Raw genomic sequence first — 20,489 nt, 5'->3', positions numbered from 1 at the left:
CACAAAAATACTAAAAAATATACCATAGGCTTTGTGTGGTATATTGATATAGTACTACATTCAAAATATACCAGATAGACTGCAAAATATACCCAAAGCAAAATATTTCCTACATAACTTCTATAATTTTTATCCGCTTTTAATAAAATTCAGTGTTTATAAATACTGTAGTTATTATTGTCTAAACCAAAAATAAAACTAAATAAAGCCCTTAATGAGCACTTTAATTAAAGCTAAGAATTATTTTGGAATTATTTTTATGTTCTAAGATAATTGCAAAAAATAACGAATTTATGCAAAAAAACAAAATATATATTTCATCGTAGTATAGCAAACAAATTTGATTACATAATCTTATCTTCCTTTTAAAAATGGTGCTTACGCAGATCTATGAAAATAATCTTTACTTATTTTTCAAATATTTTAACTTTATACTTTTTTCACTGCTTTTTGCCAAAGAGAATTACCCAAATTCAAGACTTTTGTTGTCCAGAAATAAATAATTTAATCAGATATTATTTTTTTTTTAATTTTTTCGATTTCTGCAATTTTTTTTTCAAATTTTTCATGTTCTTCATTTCATCTATTTATTTGAATAAATAAATAATCTAATTATTGAGTTTGCCAATAGTCTTGAATTCCTTGAAATTTCAATCTTTGTCTATCATAATACTTACTATATATAAATATAAATGCTAAGCACTTATTTATGCAAATTCTTTTAAATTTTAATTTCAATTCTTTTTATTCTATTTATGATAGTAAGATCATCTTTCAATGCTTGCTAACTTCAGTCTTTAACTGCCATAATAAATAAATATAAATGATTAAGTAAAATTCTAATGAAATGAATTTCAAATTTCAAGTGTCGCTATTGTTTATCTCGTAGCTGCCTCTGAAATCTGTAAAAATGCCTATAATTGTAATGATATACTTACTGATTTCATTACCCAAAACATAATCCAAATTGTGGCATATTCAATTTTGGCATAAATCAAATGGAAAATGCCAAAGGTAAAATGCGAATATAAATATAGAACTGTCAGCGGAGCTAAGTGCGAATCCATATAAGTTGTACTTCCGCCTGGCAAAAACAACAGCAGCAACAGGTGAGAGTTTAATTCATTGATAAACAGCAAAAAAAAAAACAACAACGAAATAAACGAAAGCATTATGGCAATGCCAATCAATATTAGGCAGTGCGAATTAAACAAACTCGTTGCTCGGCAGCAAATCCCAGTTCATTTACGATCGCAATGATATAGACTATAATATTCGCATATACTATATATGTATGTGCTTTAGATTTATGGATGGATGGATGGATGGTAGAGTGGGGCTGTAAAAGGTAGACTTCTAGTTTATTTATTACGCAGCTACACAGATAAATAAATGTGAGTGTTTGTGTGTTTTTGTTTGGTTGTTAGTATGTGGAGTTTACACATAATATCGAGAAATTCAAATACAGTTTACAGTTTGACACTTAAAAGCTAAACAAGAGTTTTTCTTAATCTTTTCTTTTTTTCGAGTTGACAATTTTATGTTTACAGATGATTTCAGTTAATTACGCGAACAACTTTCATAGCAGGCCAAGGAAACGTAAAGTGTTTTTCTTTATTATTATTATTTCGTTTTTCATTTTCGTTTTCATTTTGTTGTTGTGGCTGGAGCCGAGAGCCTGGAGTCGAAATTAGTTTTTATTTTTAGATAGATTTTGGACTTAAAAACAGCTGACGGCATTGAAATAGCAGCGCCAATACATGCGACCACCTCCATTCGATCCAACGTGATGGACTCGTCTGCCACCAGCTCCCGCTCCCGCTCCAGCTCCAACGGCAGCTCCAGCGGGCGTTGAACTGGGCATCGCCATGCCCACAATTCCGTGACCATCCTTGCCAAGACCAACACCAACGCCAACGCCAATGCCGCCGGCTCTTCTCTGAAAGCTCTTTGCCATTAACTGAAATTTTCTTACACCATTTGCCCCATGCTAATTGATCGTTGCTTAAATTGCAAATTTAGGTTTCAATATCCAACTTACTGTTTCGCCCGTTGCCCGATTGATTTGATTCAAATCTTTGAAATCATAATCCGGCACATCCGGATCATCGTCGCTGTACATATGAAAGCTGTGGCTATTCGATGGCATATTGTTTCCTTTATTGTCCGAGAGTTTTATAGAAAATTTTCCAAATTAAATGCTTTTCGTTTGTCAAAAGTTATAGTCGATTGTTTTACCTTCCTCACTGGGCTGCAGCTTCTCTGCGCCGCTCTTGTATTCATTCGGCTCCAATTGCATCAGATTCTTGTTGGCATAGAATTCGCCAATGCGATGTCCTTCTCTTTCGTTCTCCAGCGCATGGTGTAGAGCAACCATTAAACGATCCAGCAATAAAGCAGCTCGCTTCGGCACAACCATCTAAGAAAAGGAGTTTAAAAGAAGTTAAACAATTTTTAAAAATTTCTACTCTAATGAAAACGTTTAGGAAATCGATACATCAAATATAGTTTTTGGTATACTTTAGTATTTTTATAGAAGTAAATAGAAGTCGAATTTAATTTTCAGTAGATTATATAATATATTCGTCTCAAACGTACAAGTTATTACTATGCGTATACTTAATTAATTTGTAATGCAATGTCAAACAGAAAAGTTATATTATGCGTATACATAATGTTATATTAATACGATTAAAATAAGATGAAATGGGTTCTGAACAAAAATAGAACAATTGAAAACTAGTTATCAAAACAAAGATTTTGAATCCACAATTTAAGGAGGAAAAAGATTATTAAATTAAACAATAATTTAAAACATAAAGAAACCAAATATAAATATACAAAAACAAAGAATTTGAATCATCAACTGTAGGAATCAAAAATTTCTTTAAAGAAAATGATGATTGAATTAAACACATATAAATCAAATAATGTAGCTAACTTTTTGGAATTCTAATAATAATAAACAAAAAAACATTCCAAACTTGATATTCAAATAAAGATTCAAATAAAGTTAGAAAGCGAAATAGAAACTAAATGAAACGGACAATAAAAAGCAAATGTAATTCAAAACTGTTTCAAAAATGCAAAAAAGATAAAAAAAGTAATGTAAAAAAAGATCAATTTACAAAAAGTCTCAATTAATTGGAGGTCGAAATAAAATGTTGGAAATGCGAAATATACAAATGTTTATTGTAACAATTACAGCCAAATGATTGGCTAGTGTATACGTAGTTTGTGCAATGTGGCGTATGCGCAATTGAAAAGACGCCCACATGACATTTGCTCAAAAGTAAAGCCAACATTAATTCGAAGCGTGTGACGTCAGCAGGGAGTGGGAAGTGCTTGGGTCGGGACACTTTAGTAGATATCAAAGTGAAGAGAAGAGAGACAGAAAGAGAGAGAGAGAAAGAGAGGGAAATAGAGAAGAGGGACAAGTGAAGTGAATTCACCTGCAGGGCAAGCAATCAAATGCAAAATATACAATTACAAATTTAGTGCGTAAGATGAGACGAATTTTTGGGTTTGACCATGCTGCCTGCCCACGCAGCGTTCCGTTCACCTCTCTACCCCCTCCGATGGACACCTGCCCCAGTGGGGAGTCATCACTCACCGGATACTCATCATAGCTCATGTCAGTGGCATCGTTGGGCGGCGCACTGAATATCTCCTCGGGCTGACCAACGTTCTCAACGCTGCGACGTTGCTCCTCTCGACCACTCCTCCTCGACGCCGTGTCCGTGTCCGTGTCCTTGAGCAAGGAGTTGTTGTCATCGACGGTCGGTGCTGGGTCGCTGCGTCGCATCAATTGCCGGCACATGTGCAGCTCGAAATTCTGCAGCAACACCAACAGCACAATCAATAAGCCCGGCAAATAGTTCACCTGACGGCAGCTGCTTCTCTCCAGCTGCTGACGCGAACGCTGACGACGCGAACGTTGCTGCAGCATGATCTGTTGTTGAGCGTGTGTGTGTTTGATGGAACTGAGATCGGGTTGTTGGTGGCCAACTAATTAGTTAGTTAGTTAGTCTCACAATCACTGCTGGTTTCGAACACACTTTGAAATTTCAACTGAAGCGTTGGCTTAATGCGTTGCTCGCTTTTATAGCCAAGAACGGAGAAGACTCCATCGCTATTTTTTTGCTTATTTTTTTACAATAATGAAACATTACAAACGCTTGTTAATCGCCGGTTCGGAGTCCACTTGATGAAAAGCCCAGACCGGGGGGAAGAGCAACAACAGTGAAATGCTCTTTTGCCTGGCGATGTGATTTACTGCGACGCTGCTTCGATTTGCTCTCGCTCTGCTGCTGCTATGTTGTTGTAATTATTGAACATAAAAATCCATGTTTGCCTGCAGCAAAGTTATTAACACACACACATGCACACCCACTCACACACACACACACACACACACTCGTAGACATGTGTGTAATGCAGCGTGTGCTTTCATCTTTGGCAACTGCGTTTTTTTCTTCGTTTTTTTTTTTTGCGTCCTAATGAGCAAAAGTAGCCTCGACTGACCCAAGGCAAGGCAACGCGCCACAGGATGTCCGATGTCCTTTTCTTTTGGCCTGTGTGACGCAGCCAAAGGATTTGCATGCCGTCTTAAGCCTTCCTTCCACCGAATGCCAAGCCAAGCGCTGCTCAAAAATACCTTCATCAATGGCTAAAAATATTGTCCATTTAACAGTGCGAGACTTTAAGCTAAACTTCAGTTGCAAACTCCACTAAATCGAATAGTAAATCGTTCTTAATTTCAGCGGCTCAGCGGGTAGGCTGTGAATCGAGTTCATTGCCCATAAAAACACGCACTCGATCTCGATGCGTTTCTTGACCCCATCAACTCCAACTCTAAACACACAAATCGCAAACACGTTTCGCAATTAACACAGCAACATGCAAATGCCAATCGCAATCAGCCATAAACTAAGCATTAGCAACATTCGACAAGCCACAATAAAAGGCAACAAGTGTTAAACGATACACAAAAAAAGGCATATTCACATAATTCAACGCAGTTAAATGCTTTGCCCGAATAAGTATGCTATGTTTTGTGTCATTATTATATTAAGGAATTTTCCTACGCATATCAGTAAGGAATAAATTAGCAAAATTCTTGAATGCTTTTAGAGCTACCTCAAATTTTTGGCCATTATTTGTTTTTTATTTCAATATATTTAAAACCTTATTGAGAATAAGTTTTAAGTAATATTTCTTTACTACAATTTAAATACATAAAAACTGGCTTTGAAAAAAAGTTGTTTACAAATTATTTAAAATTGTTATATAGTAATACAGAAAGTGTATTAGTTAGTATTAAAAATAATTAAATTAAAATTATATATTAATTCAAAGTAATTAAACTAAAAATAAAATTTATTGAAATTAAATACAATATTCAAATATCATCAATTCAAAAAAATGCTTATTGAAGAATTATGTTGACATACAGGAAATATAATATATAAATATATATGTAAGTATGAATTAAATTTATTAAATATAATATTCAAATATTATTAATTATTGTTAACTCTGTTTGTGTTATTCAAAATAATAATGATTAAATGATTATTTATATGTTAATGTATTGCCATACCGGAAACATATATTTTTTGGTAATAAAAATAATTAAAGTAAAATTAAATAACAGTAAATTTTTTCACATTAAATATAACATTGAAACAATATTAATAGTTTTGACTTTTAACTGTGCTATTTAAAAATTTGTATATATTTAAGAATTATTATTAATTTTGTAATATTATCAAATGATATTTTATTGATATTTATTTATATTTAAAACATTTTTAATTTATTCAAATAATATTTTTTCTGATATTTATTTAAATTCATTAATTAAACTCTTATTTTAGGCAAATATATTTAAGAGAACTTTCATCCTTAAAAAGGAAAACCTCTATTCCTTGCTAGCTAACCCTTAAAATATGTTCAGTGTAGCATTGTGCACAGCATCCCTGGCAGCTGTCAAGCAAAAGCTACTGCGCCGAATCCGCTGCCCAGAAACACTTCAAAACACAGAGAGCAAAAGCGAGGCTGAGAGACACATAGAGAGAGAGAGAGTGAGTTTTTTGGTTACTTTGGCGTCCAGAGCCCGCACAGCATCCAGTGTTTGGTGGGCTGGCAGCAGAGGCGACTGCAGCTGCTCCAGGTAACAAAATTCCGTAGCATTAGGAAACTCGTGTCGCGATTCAGTGGACTGGACACAAAAAAAAAAGTGGGGGGAAAAGCCCAGTTGTGTGGAAAATGTTTGATTGAAAGTGCACGTATTGCAGTTGCTGCCACAAAATGTGGCACACAAACAATAAAAGTGTGTGATGAAAATACCAGCAGCAATAACAATAACAAGAAAAGCATACGACAAAATGTCAAGGACTTAACTGAGATAATTCTAAGGATTTAGTTTGCAATTGAAAGGGTGCTAAAATGCGTGCCTACTACACCACGAAGGATAAGCGAAAGTACGGCGACATGAGCTATGAGTAAGTACACAAAGTCCCCATCCTTACCTCTCTCTCTTCCCCCCTCTCTCTCTCTCTCTCTCTCTCTCTCTCTCTTTCGGGCTCGTTCCGTCTCTATGCTGCTTACCTGCAGTTGGCTTGTTTGCTGTAAGGACCAACTCGAATGCCATTTACACGTTGAGCGTTGAGCGTTGAATTTCGTCAGTGTTTACTCTGGCAGAATGCAATTTGAAGCATCAATTGAAGCAATTGCAACCCAAACAAAAGACATAAATACGCTCAGTCCGAAAATGGATTTCCCATTCCCTTTTCCTTTTCAGTTCAGTTAATCTGTTGTCGATTGAGCATTCGAAGAATGATGTCAGCGTTGACTGATGTCAATGTTGACCATTTCCATTTTTCATTGCCTACTTTTAGGCTGTTTACTAATAGGGAATAGCCCTTGAGGAATGTCATGCAATTTTGAATGCCAGAAATTTGTGTTGCATACTTTTAGGCGGGTCAATAAATCAACTAAATAGCTAGCTTGTTAATGCAAAGTTTGCAGTTAAGATTGGAATGAAATACATATTCAATTTATATGTTTAACAATGAGAAGGTTCTGCCGCATGCTGCTTAATAATTTACAGTAGTAAAGTGGCCCCAAACAAGGATCGTGAGCGAAATAGGAAAAACAACAGCGCCTTGGCGCTTGTTACATATGTATTTATATTGTGCATCTGCGCTTCGTAGCTTTTTATTGGAAAACCTTGCACATTACCGGCTATCACGTTCCTCTTTGCGCCCTGCGGCCAGACGGTTTGCATTTTTCACAGCATACTTCTAGGCCGCCAACTATTTATACTCTCGCGTATTGATAGCGCAAATGTATGTGGTCTATAAGGCAAGAATTCTTGCCATACGAGTTTCTTTTCGCCTTACTTACTGTATCCAGAAAACTTTGTGCTGTCTGCCTTCTGCTGTCGAGAAAGTCGAGCGAAAAGTCTTCGTCGCTCTACTCTCATTCCGGGTGATAAATTTGCATTGCATACTTTCGAGCTTGTTGCATATGCATGAGTCAGCAGCAGAAGCAGCAGCAGCCAACGACTCTTGTTTTCCACAAAACAAAATACAGAATAGCAACAACAAAAGTAAAGCAAAAATGTGAAAACATTGACAACGTCACGTCCTTGTGCTCATAAAAGAACGCTTCTGAGTTCCTCTGGCTTGTCTGGCGTGGCAGAGAGAAGTGCGGAGAGGCAACTGCGGCGATCTGAGTGCACCTCCTTGTTGAGTCTGAGGTGCTGCCTGCTGTCCATTATATTGTTTGTTGCCTTAATTAATGATGTAGTCAGCACAAAAAATTGTCATCTGCTGTAGACAGCTTGTTGGACACGATGCCTAAAGACAATGAACCTAGACGGAGTCAAGAGAGAGGCAGAAGCTTATATGATTTTGATAAATTATAAACTAATTATATTTGATCATAAATCAATAGTCGAAGTTTATGACGTACAATTAATGCAAGACATTTTGATTACTATGTATAGAAGAAGGTTTGAAGGTTGGTTTCTTTTTGCTTGAAAGAAGTTCAATTTTAAAGTTTTTATTAAACCTTACCAGATACCGCTTAGAGGATTAATATTAATACAAAGTCATTTCATGTTTTACTATAATGAGCATCTAAAGTTAACAATTTCTGGATTTGTAAGTTAAGTTTAAGCACCACAACTCAAATTTGTTTGTGGCTTCGCTTGCAACTAAATTGTTTACAGTAGAGTTAAGGATGTCCCTTAAAGTTTTACCAAAAATAAACCAATTTATATAATGTCTAGCTTAAAGACTTCCCAATAAATTGCAGCTTGTAAAATTATAGGTCGATTGTTGTATAATAGATGAGTTGGAACTTTGAAAATCTCAGCAAGCGTTGCGCATAAAAATTTTTGGTTTTGAGCTAGTCTAATAAATTTTTCTGTACATTGAATCTTGTGCACACTTCATTACAGAAGCAAATACCTGCTGGATCCGAAATACATGACGAAACGGGATCTGCAGCATTACTATCGCTACTACAACATGACAAAGAATCGCGGCCAATTCAAGAAGATCGTTATTGTGATATTCTGCGTATGCGTCTTCTCCTATCTCTTTGTCGACTACAATCTGAGGACAAAGCTGCTCCGTCTGCGCGATCGCTTGGATTTCATAGCACGCATCGACGATGAATACAACATGACGCAGGCGTATTTCATCGACACGCCCGGCTGCCGAATGCCGTACTTCGAGGTGCTCGACGACAACATTGCCCAGTTCATGTTCAAACCGAAGGCGTACAAGTGCATCAAGCCCCTGACACGGACTAACGATGCGGTGCCCGGCCAGCTGTTGCTTAATCTGAATGCCAGCGAACAGCTGCAGCTTTACAACATCACGGATCTGGCCAATCTCAGTTGCAAGTACTCGGAACTGCAGCGCAAAACCGATACATCGAATGAGTACCTGAAGTCGGTGCCGTTTGAGCTGAAGGACAGTGTACAATTGCCCAAGGATGTGGAGTTTGTGGTCGTGGAATGTGTCGATGCGGCGGGACAAGTTGTCTACGTCGATATTCATTTTTTTGCGGTGAACAAGCCCGACAAGGTGTCCAAGAGAAAGAAGGTTACCCACTTCGGCGGTGGCAACGAGACGTCCGATCATTTGTCCGTCATGGTGCTGGGCATCGATAGCGTATCACATTTGAATTTTCAACGTCAGATGCGACGCACTGCGGCCTACATACGACAGAATCTGTCGCATGTGGAATTCTGGGGCTTCAACAAGGTGGGCGACAACACGTTTCCCAATCTGGTGCCACTGCTCAGCGGCCTCGACGATCAGGAACTGAACATTTCGTGTGTGGCGCCCATGGCAACGCCCGGTTACGATGCCTGCTCTTTCATCTGGAAGCGCTACAAGCAGGCCGGCTACAAGACGATCTTTGCCGAGGACGTGGCCATGTTGGGATTGTTTAATTTCTGTCGCAGCGGATTTCGTCGGACGCCCACAGATTACTATTTGCGACCCGTGGTGCTGGAGATGGAGAAACGCATCGCCTATCGCAAGGATCTCAATGTGAACCTCTGCATGGGTGGACGACGCACTGCCGACGTCCTCATGGAATACATGCGCAAGCTGATGCCGCACATGCAACGTCAATTGTTCTTCTCGTTCTTTTGGTCCGTCTCCCTAACGCACGATTACTTCAACTCGCCCACGCTGCTGGACGGCCAGTTGATGCACAATTTGCAGCTGCTGCAGGAGACGGGCATCCTCAATCGCACCCTTGTGCTGCTGATGTCCGATCATGGGATGCGTTGGGGTTCGTTTCGCAAGACGTATCAGGGCATGATGGAGGAGCGTCAGCCACTGTTGATTGCTCTGTATCCGGCGTGGCTGAAGCAACGCTATCCGCAAGCGGTGGCCAATCTGGAGCTGAATGCCAAGCGACTGACGACCCACTTTGATCTGCATGCCACGCTGCTGCAGTTGCTCGACATGCGGCAACTGCAACCGGATCAGCTGCAGCGTCAGGCCGACGATCTGCACGACATCGACAGCACCCTGCCCAGGGGCATCAGTTTGTTCCTGCCGGTGCCGGCGGAAAGGAACTGCGAACAGGCGGGCATTGCGGCACATTGGTGCACGTGCCACCAGCGTGAAGAGTTGCCCACAAATGATGGCCGGGTGCAGCGTGCGGCACGGTATTTGGTGCGTCTGATCAACGATCGTCTGGTGGCGCATTCGCAATGCCGCACCCTCTATCTGAACTCCATACTGCAGGCGTTCATTGCGGCCCCGCATCGCAAGATGCTCAAGGAACTGCGCACCGATTATGCCGTGGACATTACGCTCCGACTGCAGACGAAGCCCGGCCTGGGTGTCTTTGAGTCCACGGTGCGTATGTCGGGCTATGCGAGTGCTCTCACTGGGACCATCAGTCGCATCAATTTGTATGGCAGCCAGAGCTACTGCATCAATGATTCGGCTCTCAAGATGTTCTGCTATTGTCATAGATAAGCCAACAAAAAACCAAAAACAAAAAAAACAAAAACAAAGACTTGCCCAGCCAAGCAGCGTAGCCTTACAGTGAGTGAGCGAGTGAGTGTGAGTGAATGAGTGCGAGTGTGTGCGTGTGAATTCAATTAAATAAGCTCTGCGAGAAATGAAAAAGAAATGACATTTGTATTTCTATGAAATATATTCAGTAGGACTTTGTATAAAGTTAGTCGGAGCAGAATTCTTTAAGTTCGTTTTAGTGACAATAAACAAAAAAACAAACTATTACACAAAAATGAAAAACTATCAAACTGTCTACAATAGAAATTTTTGTATATTACAACAATTTTGCATAGTTATACTCAAGCATCAAATGTAGCGATTATCAAATTCAGCAATTAAATTCAAAATGATAATAAACAACTATAACATGAATTGATTAGAGCACTGGAAATGGCCGTAGAACTTAGTGAACGAGATCGAATAGTTTATGTTTAATGTATGAATAAAGTTTAATTACTCCAAAGAAAACAAACTGGATGTATTCTATGTATGTATATAAAATTTCAACAACGCATCAATTGTAATGCAATTTAAAAAAATTGTAAAGCATATCACAAATGTTTCAACAGTCGAAACAAAAAATCTCTCCCAGCTAAGAATTGAGATGCATTAGTATCATATACTTATCAGCGTTATGCGTTTTTAGAGGCTCAAAAGAGAGCTTCAATCGTGGAGCTGGCGGATCTACAAGAATTAATGAATAAATACCTATAACTATTGAACACAATTTCCACTTCACTCACCAGCTTCTCATTGTGCCAATGCAATGTTAAATCCTTAAAGAAATTGTTCAACATTATTCGATATTTGATATATAATTAAGCGGCCACAGAAATTAACAGATGTGATCTTAATATCAGTTAGTTTAGGCACCAACGAAGTAAATCGTATATAAAATAATGCTCAATAGGACTTAGTGAACGAGATCGTATAATTTGTGTCCAAGTATGGAGAATATATTCTAATTCATTTTTGTTTCCTTTGTTATTTATTATTCGATTTATAAAATTGCACATCTTATCACAAATGTTTCAACAGTCAAAACAAAAGTCTTAAAAAGTTGTCACATATATATTTGACTCTTATGATGGCAGCAAAGGCTCAAAATGCACTTTTATCCTGCTACCATCGATGTCATGCGGTAAAGGCACAAAAGAGAGCTTCAATCGTGGATGCTTGAAGAGCTGGCGGATCTGCAAGATTAAATGAATAAATATCTATAACAATTGGACACAATTTCCACTTCACTCACCAGCTTCTCAATTTCACGTGTGGTGTGGCAATTCAATGTTAAATCCTGAGAGCGATTGCTCAATGTCTTCTCCATGACACATCGATTACCATTGAAAAAATCCTCTTTCAAATGCATGTTATATATATTCAGGATCCTTAGCGATGGGCAGCAGTCAACAGTTTGCCACAGCGCTGCCTCATTTAACATCATTCCAGAATTGATGAGATCCAATTGCTCCAGCTCTTTGAAATTCGCAATCAGCTCGATTAGTTTATCGCAAGGAAAACTGATTTCGTGCAGCAATGTCAATTGGCGTAAGTTCTTCAATTTATGCAAATTAGGCATTCTGAACATATAGATACAATGGCTAAAGGTTATCTTATGGACATCTAATAAACGTTTCCGTAGGATTGAAGCTAAAATGTCATCTGGGTAATACATGTAAAAGGAAACTGTATGCATCTTGGGCATCGCCATGAGAGCTTCATACATATCAGTAAAATGTTCATAATATTTTAGTCTTAACTCTTCTATCAAAGGACACTTGGTTAACTCATAGATACAATGATAGGGCGTAGAATCCGGCATCCATTCGGTCAAATCTAGCTTACGCAACTGCGTCAATTTCACCAAAGTGCTGCAATCGAAATCACCAGTCGGTATCACACTCTGTAATCCAGGAAATATTTTTGTCATAATTGTTAGAGCTTCATCGGAGACATCGGCGTCTGGAAAATCCTCATACAATATGTACACCAGTGTTTTCATGCTGGGAAATGTGTAGTTTTCCCAAAGTCTGAGGAACTCCAGATTAAGCCTGTAAAATATTATTTCCTGTGTGGCTTTAATGCTGGACAAAAATATGTCCAACAATTCAGGCATCTCTTTAAACTTCGCATAGCAATCAGGATCAAGCGAAAAGCAGCGTTGATGTTCCCAGGCAAAGACCACAAGTTTCAAGTTACTTGAAATGCCTTTAAATGCTTCATACAGCGCGATTTGGTCTTTTAGGCTTAAATATTTGTTTATTTCCAACCAGCAATCGTTGTTGAGTGTTTCCAACATTGTTGTACATTAAATATATAAATTTAACTGTTAACTGTCAAAAATGTCAATAGAGCGGCTGATGAAATTAAACTGCTATAGAAATCGATAGCTTTCTGATGAATTTGTTAAAAGTTATAACATGTCATGCGGTTTTAAAGGCTCAAAAGAGAGCTTCAATCGTGGATGCTTAAAGAGCTGGCGGATCTACAAGAATAAATGAACAAATACTTATAATAATACATCTCCACTTCACTCACCAGCTTCTCGTTTTCACCTGTGTTGTGGCAATGCAATTTTAAATCCTGAGAGCGATGGTTCAATGTCTTCTCCATGACACATCGGTTTACATCGTAAAAATCCTTTTTCAAATACATGTTCGATATATTCAGGATCTTTAGCGATGGGCTACAATCAACAGTTTGCCACAGCGCTGCTTCACACAATATCATTTGGTAATTGATGAGATCAAGTTGCTCCAACTGTTTCAAATTCGCAATCACTTTGAGTAGTTTGTCGGACTTAAGACGGTTTTCGTTTAGCAATGTCAATTGGCGCAAGTTCCTCAATTTGTGCAACGTGGGCACACTGAACTTCCAGATGGAATGGTTAAAGGTCATTTTTTGTACGTCATTGCCTCGCTTCTCCAGCATTGCAGCTAAAATGTCATCTTGACCATTCAGGTAAAAGGAAACTGTATGCATCTTTGGCAACGCCATGAGCCCTTCATACACTTCAGGGAAATACAAAAAAATCGGAATTATTAACTTTTCTATCAATGGACACGTTGCTAACTCTTCGGGACAATGATAGGGCAGATAATCTATTGTCCAATCGCTCAAATCTAGTTGACGCAACTGCGTGAATTTCACCAGAGTGCTGCATTCGAATCCACCATACGGTTTCACACTCTGTAGTCCAGGAAATATTTTTGTCATAATTGTTAGAGCTTCATCGGCGTCGGCATTAGAAACATTTGCCCAATCCTCATCCAATGTGTACTCCAGCGTTTTCATGCTGGGAAATGTGTAGTTTTCCCAAAGTCTGAGGAACTTTAGTGTGGCTTTAATGCTGGACAAAAATATGTCCAACAATTCTGGCATCTCTTCAAACTTCTCATAGCAATCAGGATCAAGCGAAAAGCAGCGTTGATGTTCCCAGGCAAAGGCCACATCATACATCAAGTTATTTGAAATGCCTTTAAATGCTTCATACAGCGCGATTTGGTCTTTTAGGCTTAAACATTTGTTTATTTCCAACCAGCAATCGTTGTTGAGTGTTTCCAACATTGTTGTACATTAAATTTCTGAATTAAACTGTTTAAAATTGCGGAATAACGACGAGTTGCCATCAGCTGTAGCAGTTGATAAGCAATACCAGGGCTGAAGACGCATTGCTTGTTGATTTTAAATTTCTCGACGTTTCTATTTAGGGGCTTCACATATGTATGACTCATTTTTATAACAGTTAATATACATAATTACTGACATATATTAACACATTTATACTGTGAACATGTTTCAATTCGCCCCCTAAGACACCAATAATCGTACATATATAAAATAATGCTTTATAGCTCTACTCAAGCATTATATGTTCCTAGAATCAAATTCAGCAATTAAATTCCAAATTATAAATGGTTCTAGAATTTGGAGAACGAGATCGTGTTATGTTCAATTAACTACTTCAAGGAAAACATAAGTTCAATATGTTCTAATTCATTTTGCTGCATTTAGAATTCTGTAACATATCTGTTGTATATATTACAATTATTTTTAACAATATTACATTTATTATGCGATTACTAAAAAGTAGCACAGCATATCACAATAGTTCGCAAAAAAATACTTTCAAAAAGTATCACATATTTAACTTTTAGGGTGGCAGCAACGGATTGAGATGCATTTGTAGCATATCAGTATCAACTTCATGAAGTTTCAAGGGCTCAAAAGAGAGCTTCAGTCGTGGATGCTTAAAGTACTGTCGGATCTGCAGAGAGAAATCAATTAATATAAAATAATACTTTATTTAAAAATCACTTACAAGGTTCTCGTTTGCACCTGTGTTGTGGCAATGCAATGTTAAATCATGGGAACGATTGTTCAAAGTCTTCTCCATGACACGTCTGCCAAACTCAAAGAAATTCTCGTATAGCTGCATGCCAGATAAGTTGAGAATCTTTAGCGATGGACAGCAGGCCACTGTTTGCCACAATTCTGTTTCACTTGACCAGATCTGAAAGTCAACCAAATCGATTTGTTCCAGCTGCTTTAAATCCACAATCAGTTCCCGTAGTTCTTCACTGGTGAAACCATCATTGTCCAGCAATGTCAATTGACGCAAATTTCTGAGTTTTCGCAACGTGGGTATGCTGAATTCCCAGATACAATCGTTAAATACGATCGTATGGACGTCCTTGCCACGCTTTTCTAGCATCTCAGCTAAAATGAAATCAATTTTCAGTTCTATGGTAAGTGTGTGAAGTTTGGGCATCGTCATAAGGTCATGATGCAAATTAAAGTCCCAAATACCATCGGGTAAAAGCAACTCCTCCATAAGCATGCACTTGGCAATCTCTTCAGGAGAATCGCTGCGATAGGTATTATAATCTGGTGACCATTCGCTCAAGTCCAGTTTACGCAACTGCGTCCATTTCGGCAGAGCGCCGCAATAGAAAGTACCATCGGATTTCAAACTACGTAGCCCAGGAAAGAGTTCTGTCATTATTCCTATCACTTCTTTATCACAATCGATATCGCAGTCATCCACTGTGTACTCTAGTGTTCTCATGTTGGGAAACGTGTAGTTCTTCCATCGATAGAGAAACTTCAGTGTGACCCATTGAAGTTCCAATCCCTGCATTGTGTCATTAATGTTGGACAGAAATACGTCCAACAATTCAGGCATCTCTTCAAATTTCTCATATGCGTTTCCATCAAGTGTAAAGTTGAGTTGATGTTTCCAGGAATATATCACATTCGAGCTCACGCGATTTGAAAGGCCATTGGTGGCTTTATAGAGCGCTAACTGATCTTCCAGATTCAGGTAGTTGATTATTTCCAACCAGCAATCGTCATTGATGGTTTCCATTATCGTTATATGTTTAATTTATGAATTTAACTGTAAAAATGCGAATACAACGTCTGATGAAATTAAGGTAAGAGGTTATTGAAATCGATAGTTTTCTGGTGGAATTTATCGACCAATATCAGCTGATGTTTGTTGGTAAGCAATGCTAGGGATGGAAACAAGTTGCTCGTCGTTTTAGAAATTCCCGACTTTTCAATTTTGTAACTCATTAAATCCCGCACTCTGTCTCGTAATTAGAATAACAATGCTTAACAGCTTATGGTGAAGCATCAAATTATTAATAAATTTAACAAATGAATAATAGCGAGTATAACATTGCTCAATTGACATACTTCAAAATAATGAGTGAAGGTCTTCAAATTTAAAGAAATTACCGAAAATACATCTCTTTATAAAATTGTTCATAATAAACCCCTCAAAATACTATAGACATATTGGATTGCTAGAATTGCTTATTTATTATGTGAATAAAAAAATGGCACACAATATCACAAAAGCTTCAACACATGAAGCAAAGTACTTTAAAACAAGTAAGAAAGCTACAGTAGAGTGTACTCGACTGTGAGATACCCGCTACCCACTTTGAATAAAAGAAATATATTTTGCGGAATTTTTTCAAATTATACCGAATATACTGAAAAATTCTAAAAAATAAACCAAATGGTATATTTAGTATATTGATATAGTACCTCATTCAAAATATACCATAGACGGCACAATATACCAGATTGTCAGCCACAGCAACTAAGACCCCTAGTAAGTAGGCGTTTTTGCCCATACAAAAGTATTTCTTTAAGAACTTCGACAATTTTTATCTTTTAACTAATTATAACTATATACTTATTATTGTATATACCAAAATTCGCAACTCTAGCTTTAAAATTACGCTTTCTCGATTTTTTTTGATTTGCGGGGGCGAAAAATTTGAAACAAACTTGATCTGCGTGCAAACATAACAAATGCTGTCGAAAAAAAATTATAGCTCTATCTCTTATAGTCTCTGAGATCCAGTGTTTCATACGGACGGACGGACAGACACACAGACGGACAGACACACAGACGGACAGACACACAGACGGACAGACAGACAGACGGACTTGGCTAGATCGTCTCGGCTGTTGACGCTGATCAAGAATATATATACTTTATAGGGTCGAAGATGCCTCGTTCAACCTGTGACATACATTTCTTGCCGGCACAAAATTATAATACCCTATGGGTAACGGGTATAAAAATCATCAGAATCCATATACATATGAGCCAGGTATATTCAGAATCTTTAGAGATGGGCAACTGGCAACAGTTTGCCACAATTCTTGACTCTTAGGATGGCAGCAAAGGCTCAAAATGCATTTGTATCATGCTCATTTCGACGTCATGCGGTTTTAAAGGCACAAAAAGAGAGCTTCAATCGTGGATGCTTGAAGAGCTGGCGGATCTACAAGAATAAATGAATAAATACTTATAACAATCCATCTCCACTTCACTCACCAGCTTCTCGTTTTCACCTACGTTGTGGCAATTCAATGTTAAATCCTGAGAGCGATTGCTCAATGTCTTCTCCATGACACATCGATTACCATCGAAAAAATCCTCTTTCAAATACATGTTTGATATATTCAGGATCCTTAGCGATGGGCAGCAGTCAACAGTTTGCCACAGCGGTGCCTCATTTAACATCATTCCAGAATTGATGAGATCCAATTGCTCCAGCTCTTTGAAATTCGCAATCAGCTCGATTAGTTTATCGCAAGGAAAACTGTTTTCGTCCAGCAATGTCAATTGGCGTAAGTTCTTCAATTTATGCAAAGTAGGCATGCTGAACTTATAGATGCAATGGTTAAAGATTATCTTATGGACGTCTAATCCACGTTTCCCTAGGAGTGAAGCAAAAATGTCATCTCGCTCATATAGGTAAAAGGAAACTGTATGCATCTTGGGCATCGCCATGAGATCTTCATACATATCAGTAAAATACAAAAAATTAGTTACTATCAACTCTTCTATCAAAGGACACTTGGTTAACTCATCGATACAATGATAGGGTTTACAAAACGGCGTCCATTCGCTCAAATCTACTTTACGCAACTGCGTCAATTTCACCAAAGTGCTGCATTCGAATCCACCATACGGTTTCACACTCTGTAATCCAGGAAATATGTTTGTTATAATTGTTAGAGCTTCATCGGCGTCAGTCTCATTAATATTTGACAGATCCTCATCCAATGTGTACTCCAGCGTTTTTATGCTGGGAAATGTGTAGTTTTCCCAGAGTCTGAGGAACTCCAGTTTAACCCAGTGAAATTGCATTTCCTCTGTGACTTTAATGCTGGACAAAAATATGTCCAACAATTCAGGCATCTCTTCAAACTTCTCATAGCAATCTTGATCAAGCAAAAAGCTGTGTTGATGTTCCCATGCAAATGCCACATCATACATCAAGTTATTTGAAATGCCTTTAAATGCCTCATACAGCGCGATTTGATCCTCTAAGACCAAGTACTTGTTTAGCTCCAACCAGCAATAGCTGTTAAGTGTTTCCAACATTGTTGCACATTAAATTTATAAATTTAACTGTTAAATGTTAAAAGATGTCAATAGAGCGGCTGATGAAATTAAACTGCTATAGAAATCGATAGCTTTCTGATGGAATTTATCGATTGCCATCAGCTGTTCGTTTATGATACTCAATACCAGGGTTGGAGGCGAGTAGACGAGCTATGCGTGTTTAATTTGAATTTCCCAAATTACTGAGAAAAGTTATCACAACTAACTACGCTTTTAGTTAGTTTTGGCACCAACAAGGTAAATCATATATAAAATAATGCTCAATAGATTTGCTCGTGCATCAAATGTAGTCATTAAATTCAAAGTCATAATAAAGAAGACTAGAGTAGTGGAAATACATAGTCGTAAAACTTAGGGAATGAGGTCATATAATTTATGTTCAGGTATGAATATATTCTATATACTTATATATAGTCTAATTAATTTTTTTTCTTGGGAAATATGCTGCATTTATTATGCGATTTAAAAAATTGCACATCTTATCACAAATGTTTCAACAGTCGAAACAAAAGACTTAAAAGTTATCACATATTTGGCTTGAAGGCTTGAAATGCATTTGTATCATGCTCTTATCGATATCATACCGTTTTAAAGGCTCAAAAGAGAGCTTCAATCGTGGATGCTTAAAGAGCTGGCGCATCTGCAAGAATAAATGAATAAATACTTATAACAATCCATCTCCACTTCACTCACCAGCTTCTCGTTTTCACCTGTGTTGTGGCAATTCAATCTTAAGTCCCGAGAGCGATTGCTCAATGTCTTCTCCATGACACATCGGTTTACATCGTAAAAATCCTTTTTCAAATACATGTTTGATATATTCAGGATCTTTAGCGATGGGCAACAGTCAACAGTTTGCCACAGCGCTGCTTCACACAATATCATTTGGTAATTGATGAGATCAAGTTGCTCCAACTGTTTCAAATTCGCAATCACTTTGAGTAGCTTGTCGGGCTTAAGACGGTTTTCGTTTAGCAATGTCAATTGGCGCAAGTTCCTCAATTTGTGAAACGTGGGCACACTGAACTTCCAGATGCAATGGTTAAAGATCATTTTTTGTACGTCATTGCCTCGCTTCTCCAGCATTGCAGCTAAAATGTCATCTTGACCATTCAGGTAAAAGGAAACTGTGTGCATCTTGGGCAACGCCATGATCCCTTCATACACTTCAGGGAAATACAAAAAAATCGGAATTATTAACTTTTCTATCAATGGACACGTGGCTAACTCTTCGGGACAATGATAGGGCAGATAATCCATTGTCCAATCGCTCAAATCTAGTTGACGCAACTGCGTGAATTTCACCAGAGTGCTGCATTCGAATCCACCATACGGTTTCACACTCTGTAGTCCAGGAAATATTTTTGACATAATTGTTAGAGCTTCATCGGCGTCGGCATTAGAAACTTTTGCCCAATCCTCATCCAATGTGTACTCCAGCGTTTTCATGCTGGGAAATGTGTAGTTCTCCCAAAGTCTGAGGAACTCCAGTGTGACCCAGTGCAATTGCAATTCCTGTGTGGCTTTAATGCTGGACAAAAATATGTCCAACAATTCTGGCATCTCTTCAAACTTCTCATAGCAATCAGGATCAAGCGAAAAGCAGCGTTGATGTTCCCAGGCAAAGGCCACATCATACATCAAGTTATTTGAAATGCCTTTAAATGCTTCATACAGCGCGATTTGGTCATCTAGGCTTAAATATTTGTTTATTTCCAACCAGCAATCGTTGTTGAGTGTTTCCAACATTGTTGTACATTAAATTTCTGAATTAAACTGTTTAAAATTGCGGAATAACGACGAGTTGCCATCAGCTGTAGCAGTTGATAAGCAATACCAGGGCTGAAGACGCATTGCTTGTTGATTTTAAATTTCTCGACGTTTCTATTTAGGGGCTTCACATATGTATGACTCATTTTTATAACAGTTAATATACATAATTACTGACATATATTAACACATTTATACTGTGAACATGTTTCAATTCGCCC

The 20,489-nt window shown here is 37.9% G+C and overlaps 6 protein-coding genes across 16 annotated transcripts; 1 reads left to right on the top strand and 5 right to left on the bottom strand.

Annotated features, from left to right (window-relative positions):
- Positions 1–1,359: 1,359 nt before the first annotated feature.
- On the bottom strand, positions 1,360–4,059 carry LOC132794922 (uncharacterized). Of its 5 annotated transcripts, none has more exons than XM_060805232.1 (4): positions 3,614–4,059; positions 2,239–2,419; positions 2,042–2,157; positions 1,360–1,990 (listed from the first exon to the last, which is right to left on the bottom strand). In XM_060805232.1, the coding sequence occupies exons 1-4, from the start codon at positions 3,947–3,949 to the stop codon at positions 1,721–1,723; spliced, it is 903 nt and encodes a 300-aa protein (XP_060661215.1). In that variant the 5' UTR covers positions 3,950–4,059; the 3' UTR covers positions 1,360–1,720. The 5 variants fall into 5 exon arrangements, with proteins under 5 accessions (XP_060661215.1, XP_060661222.1, XP_060661231.1 ...); XM_060805239.1 differs by having other exon boundaries at positions 1,360–1,970; XM_060805248.1 differs by having other exon boundaries at positions 1,360–1,960.
- A 2,106-nt stretch (positions 4,060–6,165) lies between these two features.
- LOC132795467 (uncharacterized) lies at positions 6,166–10,677 on the top strand. Its single transcript, XM_060806186.1, has 2 exons — positions 6,166–6,506; positions 8,471–10,677. Exons 1-2 carry the CDS (start codon positions 6,451–6,453, stop codon positions 10,518–10,520), a joined length of 2,106 nt encoding a protein of 701 aa, XP_060662169.1. The 5' UTR covers positions 6,166–6,450; the 3' UTR covers positions 10,521–10,677.
- An 877-nt stretch (positions 10,678–11,554) lies between these two features.
- Positions 11,555–14,299, bottom strand: LOC132795474 (uncharacterized). 5 transcript variants are annotated; one of them, XM_060806224.1, is made up of 4 exons: positions 13,821–14,299; positions 13,101–13,751; positions 11,815–13,047; positions 11,555–11,755 (listed from the first exon to the last, which is right to left on the bottom strand). In XM_060806224.1, the coding sequence occupies exons 1-3, from the start codon at positions 14,127–14,129 to the stop codon at positions 12,976–12,978; spliced, it is 1,032 nt and encodes a 343-aa protein (XP_060662207.1). In that variant the 5' UTR covers positions 14,130–14,299; the 3' UTR covers positions 11,555–11,755; positions 11,815–12,975. The 5 variants fall into 5 exon arrangements, with proteins under 5 accessions (XP_060662207.1, XP_060662189.1, XP_060662181.1 ...); XM_060806206.1 differs by having other exon boundaries at positions 13,101–14,299; XM_060806198.1 differs by lacking the exons at positions 13,101–13,751; positions 13,821–14,299 and having other exon boundaries at positions 11,560–11,755; positions 11,815–12,917.
- A 319-nt stretch (positions 14,300–14,618) lies between these two features.
- Positions 14,619–16,024, bottom strand: LOC132789145 (uncharacterized). Of its 3 annotated transcripts, none has more exons than XM_060796944.1 (3): positions 15,372–16,024; positions 14,884–15,281; positions 14,619–14,829 (listed from the first exon to the last, which is right to left on the bottom strand). In XM_060796944.1, the coding sequence occupies exons 1-3, from the start codon at positions 15,928–15,930 to the stop codon at positions 14,716–14,718; spliced, it is 1,071 nt and encodes a 356-aa protein (XP_060652927.1). In that variant the 5' UTR covers positions 15,931–16,024; the 3' UTR covers positions 14,619–14,715. The 3 variants fall into 3 exon arrangements, with proteins under 3 accessions (XP_060652927.1, XP_060652935.1, XP_060652919.1); XM_060796952.1 differs by having other exon boundaries at positions 14,620–14,829; positions 15,522–16,023; XM_060796936.1 differs by having other exon boundaries at positions 14,621–14,829; positions 14,884–16,022.
- A 337-nt stretch (positions 16,025–16,361) lies between these two features.
- Positions 16,362–18,544, bottom strand: LOC132790215 (uncharacterized). Its single transcript, XM_060798683.1, has 2 exons — positions 17,422–18,544; positions 16,362–17,368 (listed from the first exon to the last, which is right to left on the bottom strand). Exons 1-2 carry the CDS (start codon positions 18,475–18,477, stop codon positions 17,306–17,308), a joined length of 1,119 nt encoding a protein of 372 aa, XP_060654666.1. The 5' UTR covers positions 18,478–18,544; the 3' UTR covers positions 16,362–17,305.
- A 468-nt stretch (positions 18,545–19,012) lies between these two features.
- LOC132798156 (uncharacterized) lies at positions 19,013–20,417 on the bottom strand. The gene is made up of 3 exons (XM_060809910.1): positions 19,912–20,417; positions 19,192–19,842; positions 19,013–19,138 (listed from the first exon to the last, which is right to left on the bottom strand). Exons 1-3 carry the CDS (start codon positions 20,245–20,247, stop codon positions 19,013–19,015), a joined length of 1,113 nt encoding a protein of 370 aa, XP_060665893.1. The 5' UTR covers positions 20,248–20,417.
- Positions 20,418–20,489: the final 72 nt, after the last annotated feature.

Source organism: Drosophila nasuta, chromosome 2L (assembly GCF_023558535.2).
Source record: "Drosophila nasuta strain 15112-1781.00 chromosome 2L, ASM2355853v1, whole genome shotgun sequence".
In the NCBI taxonomy this organism is placed as follows: Eukaryota; Metazoa; Arthropoda; class Insecta; order Diptera; family Drosophilidae; genus Drosophila; species Drosophila nasuta.
This window is presented reverse-complemented; position numbering and strand designations above follow the sequence as displayed.

What these genes read in the sequence shown, in the direction of transcription:
- LOC132794922 (XM_060805232.1), bottom strand. Translation starts at nt 3,949, where the DNA reads ATGCTGCAGCAACGTTCGCGTCGTCAGCGTTCGCGTCAGCAGCTGGAG. An exon ending in TGAGCTATGATGAGTATCCG is followed by an intron (nt 2,420 to 3,613) that starts GTGAGTGATGAC and finishes TCCTTTTCTTAG; the next exon opens with ATGGTTGTGCCGAAGCGAGC. An exon ending in ATCGGGCAACGGGCGAAACA is followed by an intron (nt 1,991 to 2,041) that starts GTAAGTTGGATA and finishes ACGATCAATTAG; the next exon opens with CATGGGGCAAATGGTGTAAG.
- LOC132795467 (XM_060806186.1), top strand. Translation starts at nt 6,451, where the DNA reads ATGCGTGCCTACTACACCACGAAGGATAAGCGAAAGTACGGCGACATG. An exon ending in TACGGCGACATGAGCTATGA is followed by an intron (nt 6,507 to 8,470) that starts GTAAGTACACAA and finishes ACTTCATTACAG; the next exon opens with AAGCAAATACCTGCTGGATC.
- LOC132795474 (XM_060806198.1), bottom strand. Translation starts at nt 12,861, where the DNA reads ATGTTGGAAACACTCAACAACGATTGCTGGTTGGAAATAAACAAATAT. An exon ending in CACGTGAAATTGAGAAGCTG is followed by an intron (nt 11,756 to 11,814) that starts GTGAGTGAAGTG and finishes TTAATCTTGCAG; the next exon opens with ATCCGCCAGCTCTTCAAGCA.
- LOC132789145 (XM_060796936.1), bottom strand. Translation starts at nt 15,930, where the DNA reads ATGGAAACCATCAATGACGATTGCTGGTTGGAAATAATCAACTACCTG. An exon ending in CAGGTGCAAACGAGAACCTT is followed by an intron (nt 14,830 to 14,883) that starts GTAAGTGATTTT and finishes TTCTCTCTGCAG; the next exon opens with ATCCGACAGTACTTTAAGCA.
- LOC132790215 (XM_060798683.1), bottom strand. Translation starts at nt 18,477, where the DNA reads ATGTTGGAAACACTTAACAGCTATTGCTGGTTGGAGCTAAACAAGTAC. An exon ending in TAGGTGAAAACGAGAAGCTG is followed by an intron (nt 17,369 to 17,421) that starts GTGAGTGAAGTG and finishes TTATTCTTGTAG; the next exon opens with ATCCGCCAGCTCTTCAAGCA.
- LOC132798156 (XM_060809910.1), bottom strand. Translation starts at nt 20,247, where the DNA reads ATGTTGGAAACACTCAACAACGATTGCTGGTTGGAAATAAACAAATAT. An exon ending in ACACATTGGATGAGGATTGG is followed by an intron (nt 19,843 to 19,911) that starts GCAAAAGTTTCT and finishes CCTGGACTACAG; the next exon opens with AGTGTGAAACCGTATGGTGG. An exon ending in CAGGTGAAAACGAGAAGCTG is followed by an intron (nt 19,139 to 19,191) that starts GTGAGTGAAGTG and finishes TTATTCTTGCAG; the next exon opens with ATGCGCCAGCTCTTTAAGCA.